General features: G+C 45.7%; 1 protein-coding gene across 3 annotated transcripts in view; it reads left to right on the top strand.

Annotated features, from left to right (window-relative positions):
* The window catches only part of kif26ba (kinesin family member 26Ba), a 63847-nt gene that overhangs the window by 2954 nt on the left and 46987 nt on the right, over nt 1–13906 (top strand). For all 3 annotated transcript variants that reach the window (XM_060933852.1, XM_060933851.1, XM_060933850.1), the window contains one exon: nt 523–912. In XM_060933852.1, the coding sequence (XP_060789835.1) occupies nt 523–912 (390 nt within the window). The remainder of the gene's footprint in view (nt 1–522; nt 913–13906) is intronic.

Below are 13906 nucleotides of genomic sequence, written 5' to 3'. Positions count from 1 at the left end.
TCAGTTTTAAAAACCTGCACCATGACAGAAAACTGATGTTGTTGTAGCATGTGGAAGTGTGATTATTATAAAGCTGTTCAGGCTACTGTACTGCATTCCTCACGGCTAATTTATGTTTTTATTGTCATCAGACGACAGATTTAATTCTCTGAGAGAGTTATCTCTCTCTCTCTCTCTCTCTCTCTCTCTCTCTCTCTCTCTCTCTGTCACAATTGATAGACTGAAATTGTGTGTAATTTATTTATTTAACCGCTATTCTACTTATTATTAATGTGTGTCTGTACACAGAGAGGCAACACACACACACATACACACATACACAGAGTCAAATTCAGGATAAAATCACAGCCAGTGGTATGAGAACCTCCTCCTATGGCTTTAACATAGAGGATGTAGTGCAGCTTGGAGGCGGGGCTATAACAGGACTGACAGTTAGGATGTAAACACAGCCACGTGTTTATTTCCATGCTGTTTTCCACAGTAAAGTCACTGTTTACTGTTCTCTCTTATTGTGTTCATTAGATGACAGATTGTTCTCCTACCAAATCGGCCTCGTTCTCTCCAGACTCATGGTACCGTAAAGCATGTGAGGAGTCTCGCTCTGGATTCCGCCCAGTTCCTGAAGGAGCTCGCTCTGTTCCTGGTTCCTCAGGCGCCCCCTCCCCCGGCTCTGGAACCTCCTCTCCAGGGTCTTTCTCCAGCTCTCCAGGCACTGTGTCTCCAGGGATTGGGACGAGTTCTCCAGGTTCTCTTGGAGGTTCTCCAGGGTTTGGTACAGGTTCTCCAGCCTCAGGCAGTGGTAGTTCTCCGGGCTCTGAGAGAGGAACATGGTGTGATACATGCACTGGCCGCCTGGCGGAGCTGAAGAGGCAAGCAGCCAAACTGCTGCTCCCTGGACCTTACTCCTCTAAGGTAGGATTTAAACACGGTCTTTAGGGTTTGGGTTGGCGGGTCTGTGTGTGTGTGTGTGTGTGTGTGTGTGTGTGTGTGCGCGTGTGTGTGTGCGTGTTGTTTAATCATCTCACTGTGCTGATGACTCACCATTTCTCTGACTCTGTCATTCTGTCTCTGTCTCTCCCTCTCTCACACATTGGCTGTATTTTAATTCAGCTCAGTGTTAGATGATGAGATCCATCAATCCATAAAGAACATCTGCACTGAGATGTGTGTCTGTGTGTGTGTGTGTGTGTGTGTGTGTGTGTGTGTGTGTGTGTGTGTGTGTGTGTGTGTATTTTCTCAAAGGGGGGCACTTATTTGTGAAAAATAAAAATGTTGGCCTCAGCAGGATGTGCAACTGTGAGAGACCAGAGTCACTGTTTCAGATCTTTGTCTCATCTGCAGATATTTAATTTTTCACCTCATTAATAAAAAATTATTGAATAGTCTTTCTCCTGCACTATGTTAATCTGCATCTGATCAAATGTCACCTAATACTCAGGTCCCACTCACATAAACAAATATTTTCTGATATATAACATATGAACATATGCACCACATCGGGTGCATAACATTAATAATGTCTTCAATACACAATTGAGAACACCCTCTCTATTTCTGTGTGTGTGTGTGTGTGTGAGAGAGAGAGAGAGAGCGTGTGAGAGAGAGAGAGAACAGGGTATTCAGATTTGAGCTCGTAAACTGCGCTGTAGACCCCTCTTCACTTTTACTGACCCCTAAAGGCAAAGTATTTACCCCTCAGTGGAGAGTGAGTCATGCGCAGGATGTTTTTATTAACTAAGAGAGGAAATCACCTCCCTCTGTACCCTACAAAGTGCACTACTCTGTGTATCCCTATACAGTGAGCTCTTTTTATACAAGTGCACTATACAGTAAGTGATACACAAGCTACAGTATGTGATAGTAATAATGTCTTATACACTCTGCATCATGCACTGTCAGAGAGAAAGAGAGACAGAGAGAGAGAGAGAGACAGAGAAAGAGAGAGCCAGACAGAGACAGAGAGAGAAACAGAGGTGGACACACACACACGTTGTGTGTTTTACAGGTGTGTTTAGTGTATTCCTGTGCTGAATCAGCACACTTTAACAGGTGAGACAGAAAGAGAAAGACAGGAAGTTCTGTTCTGACTTTTTTATTTTATAAAATCACAGGCCGTGTCCAAAACCACACACTGCTCAGTAGTGTGTAAAAATAATGTGCTTACAGGGGTTGCATTTCATCACACTACACAATACAGAAGTAACAGCAACTCGGATAGGTTCACTGTGGCTGGATTCCTACAGTTAGTGCCCTAGTTTAGCAGACTATTTGTGGTTAGAATTTAGGTGTTTGTTATGAGGCAGAGTTCTACTATATAGAATTATACTACTATACTACTATATAGGCAGGATGACATCATCAAACATGGCACAGCAGTTTATTTGTGAATACTGATGTGTGTGTACAACACCTCTGTTACATGCTATAGTGCACACACACACCCCACAACTTGGCACACTTCACACACACAGGACATGTGTGCTCTGTCCTGCCCCTTTTAGACACAGAGTTCACACTATACAAAACATTGCATAGAGTGTAGAGTTAAAATAATGTACTGCATTAGACATCATTATACAGTTTACAGCTAGGATTTTGGGTGTTGGGTTAGAGGTGAGGGTAGAGGGTCTGATTGAGGGATTATGGTGTAGGGTGTAGGGTTTGAGGAAGGGGTTAGGGTGTATGGGGAGGGTTTGAGAAGTGGTTATGGTGTATGGGGAGGGTTTGAGTGAGAGGTTAGGGTGTATGGGGAGGGTTTGAGTGAGAGGTTAGAGTGTATGGTGGAGGGCTTAGGGTGTATGGTGGAGGTTTTGAGTTAGATGTTAGGGTGTATGGGGAGGGTTTGAGTGAGAGGTTAGGGTGTATGGTGGAGGGGTTAGGGTGTATGGTGGAGGTTTTGAGTTAGATGTTAGGGTGTATGGGGAGGGTTTGAGTGAGAGGTTAGGGTGTATGGTGGAGGGTTTGAGTGAGAGGTTAGGGTGTATGGTGGAGGTTTTGAGTTAGATGTTAGGGTGTATGGGGAGAGTTTGAGTGAGAGGTTAGGGTGTATGGTGGAGGGTTTGGGTGAGAGGTTAGGGTGTATGGTGGAGGGTTTGAGTGAGAGGTTAGGGCATATGGTGGAGGGTTTGGGTGAGAGGTTAGGGCATATGGTGGAGGGTTTGAGTGAGAGGTTAGGGTGTATGGTGGAGGTTTTGAGTGAGAGATTAGGGTGTATGGTGGAGGGTTTGGCTGAGAGGTTAGGGTGTATGGTGGAGGGTTTGAGTGAGATGTTAGGGTGTATGGGGAGGGTTTGAGTGAGAGGTTAGGGTGTATGGTGGAGGTTTTTAGTTAGATGTTAGGGTGTATGGGGAGGGTTTGAGTGAGAGTTTAAGGTGTAGGGTGAAAGGTTTGAGAGAGAGGTTAGGGTGTAGGGTTTGAGAAAGAGGTTAGGGTGTAGGGTTTGAGTGAGAGGTTAGGGCATATGGTGGAGGGTTTGGGTGAAAGGTTAGGGCATATGGTGGAGGGTTTGAGTGAGAGGTTAGGGCGTATGGTGGAAGGTTTGAGTGAGAGGTTAGGGTGTATAGTGGAGGGTTTGGGTGAGAGGTTAGGGTGTATGGTGTAGGGTTTCGGTGAGAGGTTAGGGTGTATGGTGGAGGGTTTGGGTGAGAGGTTAGGGCGTATGGTGGAGGGTTTGAGTGAGAGGTTAGGGTGTATGGTGGAGGTTTTGAGTTAGATGTTAGGGTGTATGGTGGAGAGGTTAGGGTGTATGGTGGAGGTTTTGAGTTAGATGTTAAGGTGTATGGGGAGGGTTTGAGTGAGAGGTTAGGGTGTATGGTGGAGGGGTTAGAGTGTATGGTGGAAGTTTTTAGTTAGATGTTAGGGTGTATGGGGAGGGATTGAGTGAGAGGTTAGGGCATATGGTGGAGGGTTTGGGTGAGAGGTTAGGGCGTATGGTGGAGGGTTTGAGTGAGAGGTTAGGGTGTATGGTGGAGGTTTTGAGTGAGAGGTTAGGGTGTATGGTGGAGGGTTTGGGTGAGAGGTTAGGGTGTATGGTGGAGGGTTTGAGTGAGAGGTTAGGGTGTATGGTGGAGGGTTTGAGTGAGATGTTAGGGTGTATGGGGAGGGTTTGAGTGAGAGGTTAGGGTGTATGGTGGAGGTTTTGAGTTAGATGTTAGGGTGTATGGGGAGGGTTTGAGTGAGAGTTTAAGGTGTAGGGTGAAAGGTTTGAGAGAGAGGTTAGGGTGTATGGTGGAGGGTTTGAGTGAGAGTTTAGGGTGTATGGTGGAGGGTTTGAGTGAGAGGTTAGGGTGTATGGTGGAGCGTTTAAGTGAGAGGTTAAGGTGTATGGTGGAGGGGTTAGGGTGTATGGTGGAGGTTTTGAGTTAGATGTTAGGATGTATGGGGAGGGTTTGAGTGAGAGGTTAAGGTGTATGGTGGAGGGGTTAGGGTGTATGGTGGAGGTTTTGAGTTAGATGTTAGGGTGTAAGGGGAGGGTTTGAGTGAGAGATTAAGGTGTAGGGTGAAAGGTTTGAGAGAGAGGTTAGGGTGTAGGGTTTGAGAAAGAGGTTAGGGTGTAGGGTTTGAGTGAGAGGTTAGGGCATATGGTGGAGGGTTTGGGTGAAAGGTTAGGGCATATGGTGGAGGGTTTGAGTGAGAGGTTAGGGCATAAGGTGGAAGGTTTGAGTGAGAGGTTAGGGTGTATGGTGGAGGGTTTGGGTGAGAGGTTAGGGTGTATGGTGTAGGGTTTCGGTGAGAGGTTAGGGTGTATGGTGGAGGGTTTGGGTGAGAGGTTAGGGCGTATGGTGGAGGGTTTGAGTGAGAGGTTAGGGTGTATGGTCGAGGGTTTGAGTGAGAGGTTAGGGTGTATGGTGGAGGGTTTGAGTGAGAGGTTAGGGTGTATGGTGGAGAGGTTAGGGTGTATGGTGGAGGTTTTGAGTTAGATGTTAAGGAGTATGGGGAGGGTTTGAGTGAGAGGTTAGGGTGTATGGTGGAGGGTTTGAGTGAGAGGTTAGGGTGTATGGTGGAGGGTTTGAGTGAGAGGTTAGGGTGTATGGGGAGGGTTTGAGTGAGAGGTTAGGGTGTATGGTGGAGGGTTTGAGTGAGAGGTTAGGGTGTATGGTGGAGGTTTTGAGTGAGAGGTTAGGGTGTATGGTGGAGGGGTTAGAGTGTATGGTGGAAGTTTTTAGTTAGATGTTAGGGTGTATGGGGAGGGTTTGAGTGAGAGTTTAAGGTGTAGGGTGAAAGGTTTGAGAGAGAGGTTAGGGTGTATGGTTTGAGAGAGAGGTTAGGGTGGAGGGTTTGGGTGAAAGGTTAGGGCATATGGTGGAGGGTTTGAGTGAGAGGTTAGGGTATATGGTGGAGGGTTTGAGTGAGAGGTTAGGGTGTATGGTGGAGAGGTTAGGGTGTATGGTGGAGGTTTTGAGTTAGATGTTAAGGTGTATGGGGAGGGTTTGAGTGAGAGGTTAGGGTGTATGGTGGAGGGTTTGAGTGAGAGGTTAGGGTGTATGGTGGAGGGTTTGAGTGAGAGGTTTGGGTGTATGGGGAGGGTTTGAGTGAGAGGTTAGGGTGTATGGTGGAGGGTTTGAGTGAGAGGTTAGGGTGTATGGTGGAGGTTTTGAGTGAGAGGTTAGGGTGTATGGTGGAGGGTTTGAGTGAGAGGTTAGGGTGTATGGTGGAGGGTTTGAGTGAGATGTTAGGGTGTATGGGGAGGGTTTGAGTGAGAGGTTAGGGTGTATGGTGGAGGTTTTGAGTTAGATGTTAGGGTGTATGGGGAGGGTTTGAGTGAGAGTTTAAGGTGTAGGGTGAAAGGTTTGAGAGAGAGGTTAGGGTGTATGGTGGAGGGTTTGAGTGAGAGTTTAGGGTGTATGGTGGAGGGTTTGAGTGAGAGGTTAGGGTGTATGGTGGAGCGTTTAAGTGAGAGGTTAAGGTGTATGGTGGAGGGGTTAGGGTGTATGGTGGAGGTTTTGAGTTAGATGTTAGGATGTATGGGGAGGGTTTGAGTGAGAGGTTAAGGTGTATGGTGGAGGGGTTAGGGTGTATGGTGGAGGTTTTGAGTTAGATGTTAGGGTGTAAGGGGAGGGTTTGAGTGAGAGATTAAGGTGTAGGGTGAAAGGTTTGAGAGAGAGGTTAGGGTGTAGGGTTTGAGAAAGAGGTTAGGGTGTAGGGTTTGAGTGAGAGGTTAGGGCATATGGTGGAGGGTTTGGGTGAAAGGTTAGGGCATATGGTGGAGGGTTTGAGTGAGAGGTTAGGGCATAAGGTGGAAGGTTTGAGTGAGAGGTTAGGGTGTATGGTGGAGGGTTTGGGTGAGAGGTTAGGGTGTATGGTGTAGGGTTTCGGTGAGAGGTTAGGGTGTATGGTGGAGGGTTTGGGTGAGAGGTTAGGGCGTATGGTGGAGGGTTTGAGTGAGAGGTTAGGGTGTATGGTGGAGGGTTTGAGTGAGAGGTTAGGGTGTATGGTGGAGGGTTTGAGTGAGAGGTTAGGGTGTATGGTGGAGGGGTTAGAGTGTATGGTGGAAGTTTTTAGTTAGATGTTAGGGTGTATGGGGAGGGTTTGAGTGAGAGTTTAAGGTGTAGGGTGAAAGGTTTGAGAGAGAGGTTAGGGTGTATGGTTTGAGAGAGAGGTTAGGGTGGAGGGTTTGGGTGAAAGGTTAGGGCATATGGTGGAGGGTTTGAGTGAGAGGTTAGGGTATATGGTGGAGGGTTTGAGTGAGAGGTTAGGGTGTATGGTGGAGAGGTTAGGGTGTATGGTGGAGGTTTTGAGTTAGATGTTAAGGTGTATGGGGAGGGTTTGAGTGAGAGGTTAGGGTGTATGGTGGAGGGTTTGAGTGAGAGGTTAGGGTGTATGGTGGAGGGTTTGAGTGAGAGGTTAGGGTGTATGGGGAGGGTTTGAGTGAGAGGTTAGGGTGTATGGTGGAGGGTTTGAGTGAGAGGTTAGGGTGTATGGTGGAGAGGTTAGGGTGTATGGTGGAGGTTTTGAGTTAGATGTTAAGGTGTATGGGGAGGGTTTGAGTGAGAGGTTAGGGTGTATGGTGGAGGTTTTTAGTTAGATGTTAGGGTGTATGGGGAGGGTTTGAGTGAGAGTTTAAGGTGTAGGGTGAAAGGTTTGAGAGAGAGGTTAGGGTGTAGGGTTTGAGAGAGAGGTTAGGGTGTAGGGTTTGAGTGAGAGGTTAGGGCATATGGTGGAGGGTTTGGGTGAAAGGTTAGGGCATATGGTGGAGGGTTTGAGTGAGAGGTTAGGGCGTATGGTGGAGGGTTTGGGTGAGAGGTTAGGGCGTATGGTGTAGGGTTTCGGTGAGAGGTTAGGGTGTATGGTGGAGGGTTTGAGTGAGAGGTTAGGGTGTATGGTGGAGGGTTTGAGTGAGAGGTTAGGGTGTATGGGGAGGGTTTAAGTGAGAGGTTAGGGTGTATGGTGGAGGGTTTGAGTGAGAGGTTAGGGTGTATGGTGGAGAGGTTAGGGTGTATGGTGGAGGTTTTGAGTTAGATGTTAAGGTGTATGGGGAGGGTTTGAGTGAGAGGTTAGGGTGTATGGTGGAGGTTTTTAGTTAGATGTTAGGGTGTATGGGGAGGGTTTGAGTGAGAGTTTAAGGTGTAGGGTGAAAGGTTTGAGAGAGAGGTTAGGGTGTAGGGTTTGAGAGAGAGGTTAGGGTGTAGGGTTTGAGTGAGAGGTTAGGGCATATGGTGGAGGGTTTGGGTGAAAGGTTAGGGCATATGGTGGAGGGTTTGAGTGAGAGGTTAGGGCGTATGGTGGAGGGTTTGAGTGAGCGGTTAGGGTGTATGGTGGAGGGTTTGGGTGAGAGGTTAGGGTGTATGGTGTAGGGTTTCGGTGAGAGGTTAGGGTGTATGGTGGAGGGTTTGAGTGAGAGGTTAGGGTGTATGGTGGAGGGTTTGAGTGAGAGGTTAGGGTGTATGGTGGAGAGGTTAGGGTGTATAGTGGACGTTTTGAGTGAGAGGTTAGGGTGTATGGTGGAGGGTTTCGGTGAGAGGTTAGGGTGTATGGTGGACATTTTGAGTGAGAGGTTAGGGTGTATGGTGGAGAGGTTAGGGTGTATGGTGGACGTTTTGAGTGAGAGGTTAGGGTGGAGGGGTTAGAGTGTATGGTGGAGGTTTTGAGTTAGATGTTAGGGTGTATGGGGAGGGTTTGAGTGAGAGGTTAGGGTGTATGGTGGAGGGGTTTGAGTGTATGGTGGAGGTTTTGAGTTAGATGTTAGGGTGTATGGGGAGGGTTTGAGTGAGAGGTTAGGGTGTATGGTGGAGGGTTTAAGTGAGAGGTTAGGGTGTATGGTGGAGGGTTTGAGTGAGAGGTTAGGGTGTATGGTGGATGTTTTGAGTTAGATGTTTGGGTGTATGGGGAGGGTTTGAGTGAGAGTTTAAGGTGTAGGGTGAAAGGTTTGAGAGAGAGGTTAGGGTGTATGGTGGAGGGTTTGAGTGAGAGGTTAAGGTGTATGGTGGAGGGTTTGAGTGAGAGGTTAGGATGTATGGTGGAGGTTTTGAGTTAGATGTTAGGGTGTATGGGGAGAGTTTGAGTGAGAGGTTAGGGTGTATGGTGGAGGGGTTAGGGTGTATGGTGGAGGTTTTGAGTTAGATGTTAGGGTGTATGGGGAGGGTTTGAGTGAGAGGTTATTGTGTATGGTGGAGGGTTTGAGTGAGAGGTTATGGTGTATGGGGAGGGTTTGAGTGAGAGGTTATGGTGTATGGGGAGGGTTTGAGTGAGAGTTTAAGGTGTAGGGTGAAAGGTTTGAGAGAAAGGTTAGGGTGTATGGTGGAGGGTTTGAATGAGAGGTTAGGGTGTACGGTGGAGGGTTTGAGTAAGATGTTAGGGTGTATGGGGAGGGTTTGAGTGAGAGTTTAAGGTGTAGGGTGAAAGGTTTGAGAGAAAGGTTAGGGTGTATGGTAGAGGGTTTGAATGAGAGGTTAGGGTGTATGGTGGAGGGTTTGAGTGAGATGTTAGGGTGTATGGGGAAGGTTTGAGTGAGAGGTTGAGGTGTATGGTGGAGGGGTTAGAGTGTATGGTGGAGGTTTTGAGTTAGATGTTAGGGTGTATGGGGAGAGTTTGAGTGAGACGTTAGGGTGTATGGTGGAGGGTTTAAGTGAGAGGTTAGGGTTTATGATGGAGGTTTTGAGTTAGATGTTAGGGTGTATGGGTTGGGTTTGAGTGAGAGTTTAAGGTGTAGGGTGAAAGGTTTGAGAGAGAGGTTAGGGTGTAGGGTTTGAGTGAGAGGTTAGGGCATATGGTGGAGGGTTTGGGTGAAAGGTTAGGGCGTATGGTGGAGGGTTTGAGTGAGAGGTTAGGGCGTATGGTGGAGGGTTTGGGTGAGAGGTTAGGGTGTATGGTGGAGGGTTTGAGTGAGAGGTTAGGGCGTATGGTGGAGGGTTTGAGTGAGAGGTTAGGGTGTATGGTGGAGGGTTTGGGTGAGAGGTTAGGGTGTATGGTGTAGGGTTTGGGTGAGAGGTTAGGGTGTATGATGGAGGGTTTGAGTGAGAGGTTAGAGTGTATGGTGGAGGGTTTGGGTGAGAGGTTAGGGTGTATGTTGGAGGGTTTGAGTGAGAGGTTAGGGTGTATGGTGGAGGGTTTGGGTGAGAGGTTAGGGTGTATGGTGTAGGGTTTGGGTGAGAGGTTAGGGTGTATGATGGAGGGTTTGAGTGAGAGGTTAGGGTCTATGGTGGAGGGTTAGGGTGAGAGGTTAGGGTGTATGGTGGAGGGTTTGAGTGAGAGGTTAGGGTATATGGTGGAGGGTTTGAGTGGGAGGTTAAGGTGTATGGTGGAGGGTTTGAGTGAGAGGTTAGGGTGTATGGTGGAGGGTTTGAGTGAGAGGTTAGGGTGTATGGTGCAGGGTTTGAGTGAGAGGTTAGGGTGTATGGTGGAGGGTTTGGGTGAGAGGTTAGGGTGTATGGTGGAGGGTTTGAGTGAGAGGTTATGGTGTATGGTGGAGGGTTTGGGTGAGAGGTTAGGATGTATGGTGGAGGGTTTGAGTGAGAGGTTAGGGTGTATGGTGTAGGGTTTGAGAGAGGGGTTAAGGTGTAGAGTGTAGAGATAAAGTAAAGAGCAAGTGATATCAGAAACCTGTTCAAGAGACCTTTATTGTCAATACGTCCAGATACAAGTACACAGTGCATTGAAATACCGTTTCCCTCAGACTCCCTGTGGTGCATTTATAGAGAAACAGACTATTACAAAAAAGGTATATAAATAACTATCTATAGCCATCTATGTAGACATTTAGATTTCTAAACATACAGTTATCTCAACATATAGTTATCTAAGTCCAATAAACAGCATAAATGACAAGACAAACACAGGTGCAAAATGGCATTTGTGTGCTAATGTTCATTTTAGTACAAAAATACAAGAGAATGCAGTTCAGTTTGAAGAGTTCAAGTTTTACTAGGATATTACAAGACAAGACAAGTGCAAAGTGAGCATTGTGCATGTGTGTGCAAATAGACAGTGTAGTGCAAATGGATCAGAAGCGGATGAGAAAACTCTGGGTTCAGTTTGAACTGTTTGATGACTGTCAGTTCTTCAGGGGTAATAGTGAGTTGAGGACTCTAGCTGCTTGGGGAAGAAGCTGTTGCAGTGTCCGGCAGTGACAGTTTGGATGCTACAGTACATTCTGCCAGATGGATGTGGCATGTGATGGGTGGGATGTTTCCTGCACTATGCTGATGGCACAGTAGATGATGTGCTTCTTAGTTGGGAGATGGCTGGGAGAGAGACCCTAATGATCCTCTCTACGATCTCCTTTCTCTTATAGCCCATCATATTGCAGCTAAAACCAGCCCAATGTCATGGTCTGAGCCTCAGTACAAAAGATATAAACTCTGAGAAATAAATCTTTAAGAATGAATCATTAATGTAATATAGCTATACTAGCTGTCAGATTTCCATGGTTACAGCAGCAGATCAGCAGGAGATTAGTTTATTCCTTATATCAATACACTAAAGCACTTTTCTGTACAAAAGACACTGAGTGTGAAGTCCTGTCTCACCCCCTCTGTTTATCTGTCTATCTCTCTGTCTTACCCCACCTGTCTGCCTCTCTGTCTCTGTGGAGTTAGTTATCTGCTGCATTACTAAACTTGGTCTCCTTGAATGAAGGGGGTCAAAGTGAAGGGGTGGAGTCAGAATGAGGGAACAGGAGAGAGCGCGCAAGAGAGAGAGAGAGCGCTTTTGGACCTGAGAGTGTGTTTAAATGGATTCCCAACCCAGCACAGAGCAATTCATCATTGTCACAGAGAGAGAGAGAGAGAGAGAGAGAGAGGTTGGGGTTAGTAGTTGCAGGATTCTCTGAATAAACAGAATGATAAAGACACAGAGGTGAGAATACTCTAAATTAGTGCAAGTCAAAGCAGCAACACTGTAAAGACTGTAGTACAAGATTAATTTAATTCTCTCTCTCTCTCACACACACACACACACACACACACACACACACACACACACACACACACACACACACACACACCAGGTGTGTTGTTGCAGGAGTGCATTCTATACTGTGTGTGTGTGAGAGATGCTGATAACCTTTTTTTTGGGGGGGGGTTCAGATTCAAATGCCACATGTGATAAACCTTTATTACATGGCTCATTTGAATACTCAGAAAGCAATAAAATAATTTTAAAGCAATAAAATCATTTTAAATCAATATTTTGTGTCAAATTATTGATTTCTTTAGAAGTTGGGGTCCCGATCACCTGGTCTTGGTTTATTTCGCAATAATGACCAGCTCACTATATATTATCCCTTACTTAAAGGATATAATAGTGATATATTACTATGTACTAATACAGCTCTGGAAAAAAATTAAGAGACTACTGCAAAATTATCAGTTTCTCTGTTTTTTCTATTTATAGTTGTGTGTTAGAGGAACATGGACATTTTTGTTTTAATCCATAAACTACTGACATTTCCCTCAAATCCCATGTAAAAATGTTGTCACATAGCGCATTTAATTGCAGAAAATGACAACTGGTCAACATAACAAAGAAGACGGAGTGTTTTCAGACCTTGAGTAATGCATATAAATCAAGATCATATTCAATTTTCAACAACACAGTACTAATGTTTGAACTTAGGATGAGTTCAGAAATCAATATTTGGTGGAATAACCCAACATTTAATCACAGCTTTCATGTGTCTTGGTATGTTTTCCACCAGTCTTTCTCGTTACTCTTAGGTGACTTTATGCCACTTCTGGTGCAAAAATTAAATCATCTCAGCTTTATTTGATGGCTTGTGACCATCCATCTTCCTCTTGATCACATTCCAGAGGTTTTCAATGAGGTTCAGATCTGGAGATTGGGCTGGCCATGACAGGATCTTGATCTTGTGGTCCTCCATCCACACCTTGACTGACCTGGCTGTGTGGCAAGGAGTATTGTTCTGCTGGAAAACCCAGTCCTCAGAGTTAGGGAACATTGTCAGAGCAAAAGGAAGCAAGTTTTATTCCAGGATAACCTTGTAAATGGCTTGATTCATATGTCCTTGACAAAAAAAAAGTCTGCCCCATTCTGGCCTTGCTGAAGCACCCCCAGATCACCACTGATCCTCCATCAAATTTCACAATGGGTGTGAAACACTGTGGCTCATAGGTCTCTCCAGGTCTCCATCTAATCATTAGACAACCAGGTGATGGGAAAAGCTGAAAATTGGACTCATCAGAGATGATGACCTTACACCAGTACTCTATGGTCCAATCCTTACGGTCTTTAGCAAACCTTAGCCTGGCTCTTCTTTGCTTCTCATTGATTTTTTTCTAGCTTTGCATAACTGCAACCCCACCCGGAGGAGCCTGTTTCAAACCATCCTTGCCGTGCACTTAACCCCAGCTGCCATTTTCCATTATTTTTGTTGGTCACTTGATGTCATGCTATGGTTGTTGAGTGACATTTGAAGGAGTTGACGATCATCGCCATCAGTGGAGAGTCGTTTTCGCCCTCTGCCAGTCTGTAACTTTGTTGTCCCCAATGTCTGTTGCTTGACCTTGTTCTTATGAACTGCTAGCTTTGAAAGTTTGAGAATGGAAGTAACCAGACGCTCACTGTATCCCTCTACCAGTAAAGCCAGAATTGATAATTTCTTTTTCTCAGTCAAAACTTTTCTTTTTAACTCTTTTGGCATGATGAATAGATATTATTGTATTCCAATTATCTTTAAGCTACTACTAGCACTGTTTTTGCCATCCAAACTGGTCCTATTGCAAGAGGATAGTGATGACCACAGCAGTGGTTTTTGTACTTTTCCTCTTTAAATAAGATTTGGTTCAGGTGATCACCTAATCAGTACCTCATTAAATAAAACGAGGTGTGATTGTGTTGGAATTCCAGCACAGACACTGGAATGAAATGGCTGCCATACACAGAGATGCTGATTTAAGACAAAATTGAAGTGGTCTCTTAATTTTTTTTCAGAGCCGTATATACAATTGGACTGTGATTTGCTCACGCACATAAATTTCTCTTATTCAAAAAATTCCACCTTAAAACGTGTACTGGAAAAAAATTCCACCTTCAAACGCGTTCTGAAAAAAAATCCACCTTAAAACACTTACTGGAAAAAATTCCACCTTAAAATGCATACTCTTTTGACTTCCTGTGAACTTGATCTTGTGTATTGAGGTTTTTCACCCACGTGACCAAGTCATGTGATGCATCGTTAGGCTGCCATTTTGGACATCACGGCTTGAATCAGTTTGAATGCGAGGAAGGCGACAAACGAAAAACATAAAAGAAAAAGGAGCGAGATGCAGAAAACACCTTCACTATCCAGCGACGTAGGGCATTTACAGGACGAGCAGAGGGAGAGGTATTTGCAAAAATTGAGGTTGGCAGGCTTAGAGAACGACATTTACCTGCTTCCACCAGGATTGTTCACTGACGTACGGAAGTACACGAAGCCCTCGTCTTTACCTGACTTCGGCCCACATGATCT

This window comes from Neoarius graeffei, chromosome 11, assembly GCF_027579695.1.
Source record: "Neoarius graeffei isolate fNeoGra1 chromosome 11, fNeoGra1.pri, whole genome shotgun sequence".
Lineage (NCBI taxonomy): Eukaryota > Metazoa > Chordata > Actinopteri > Siluriformes > Ariidae > Neoarius > Neoarius graeffei.
Note: the sequence above shows the minus strand (reverse complement) of the source record. Positions and strands in the feature narration are given on the sequence as shown.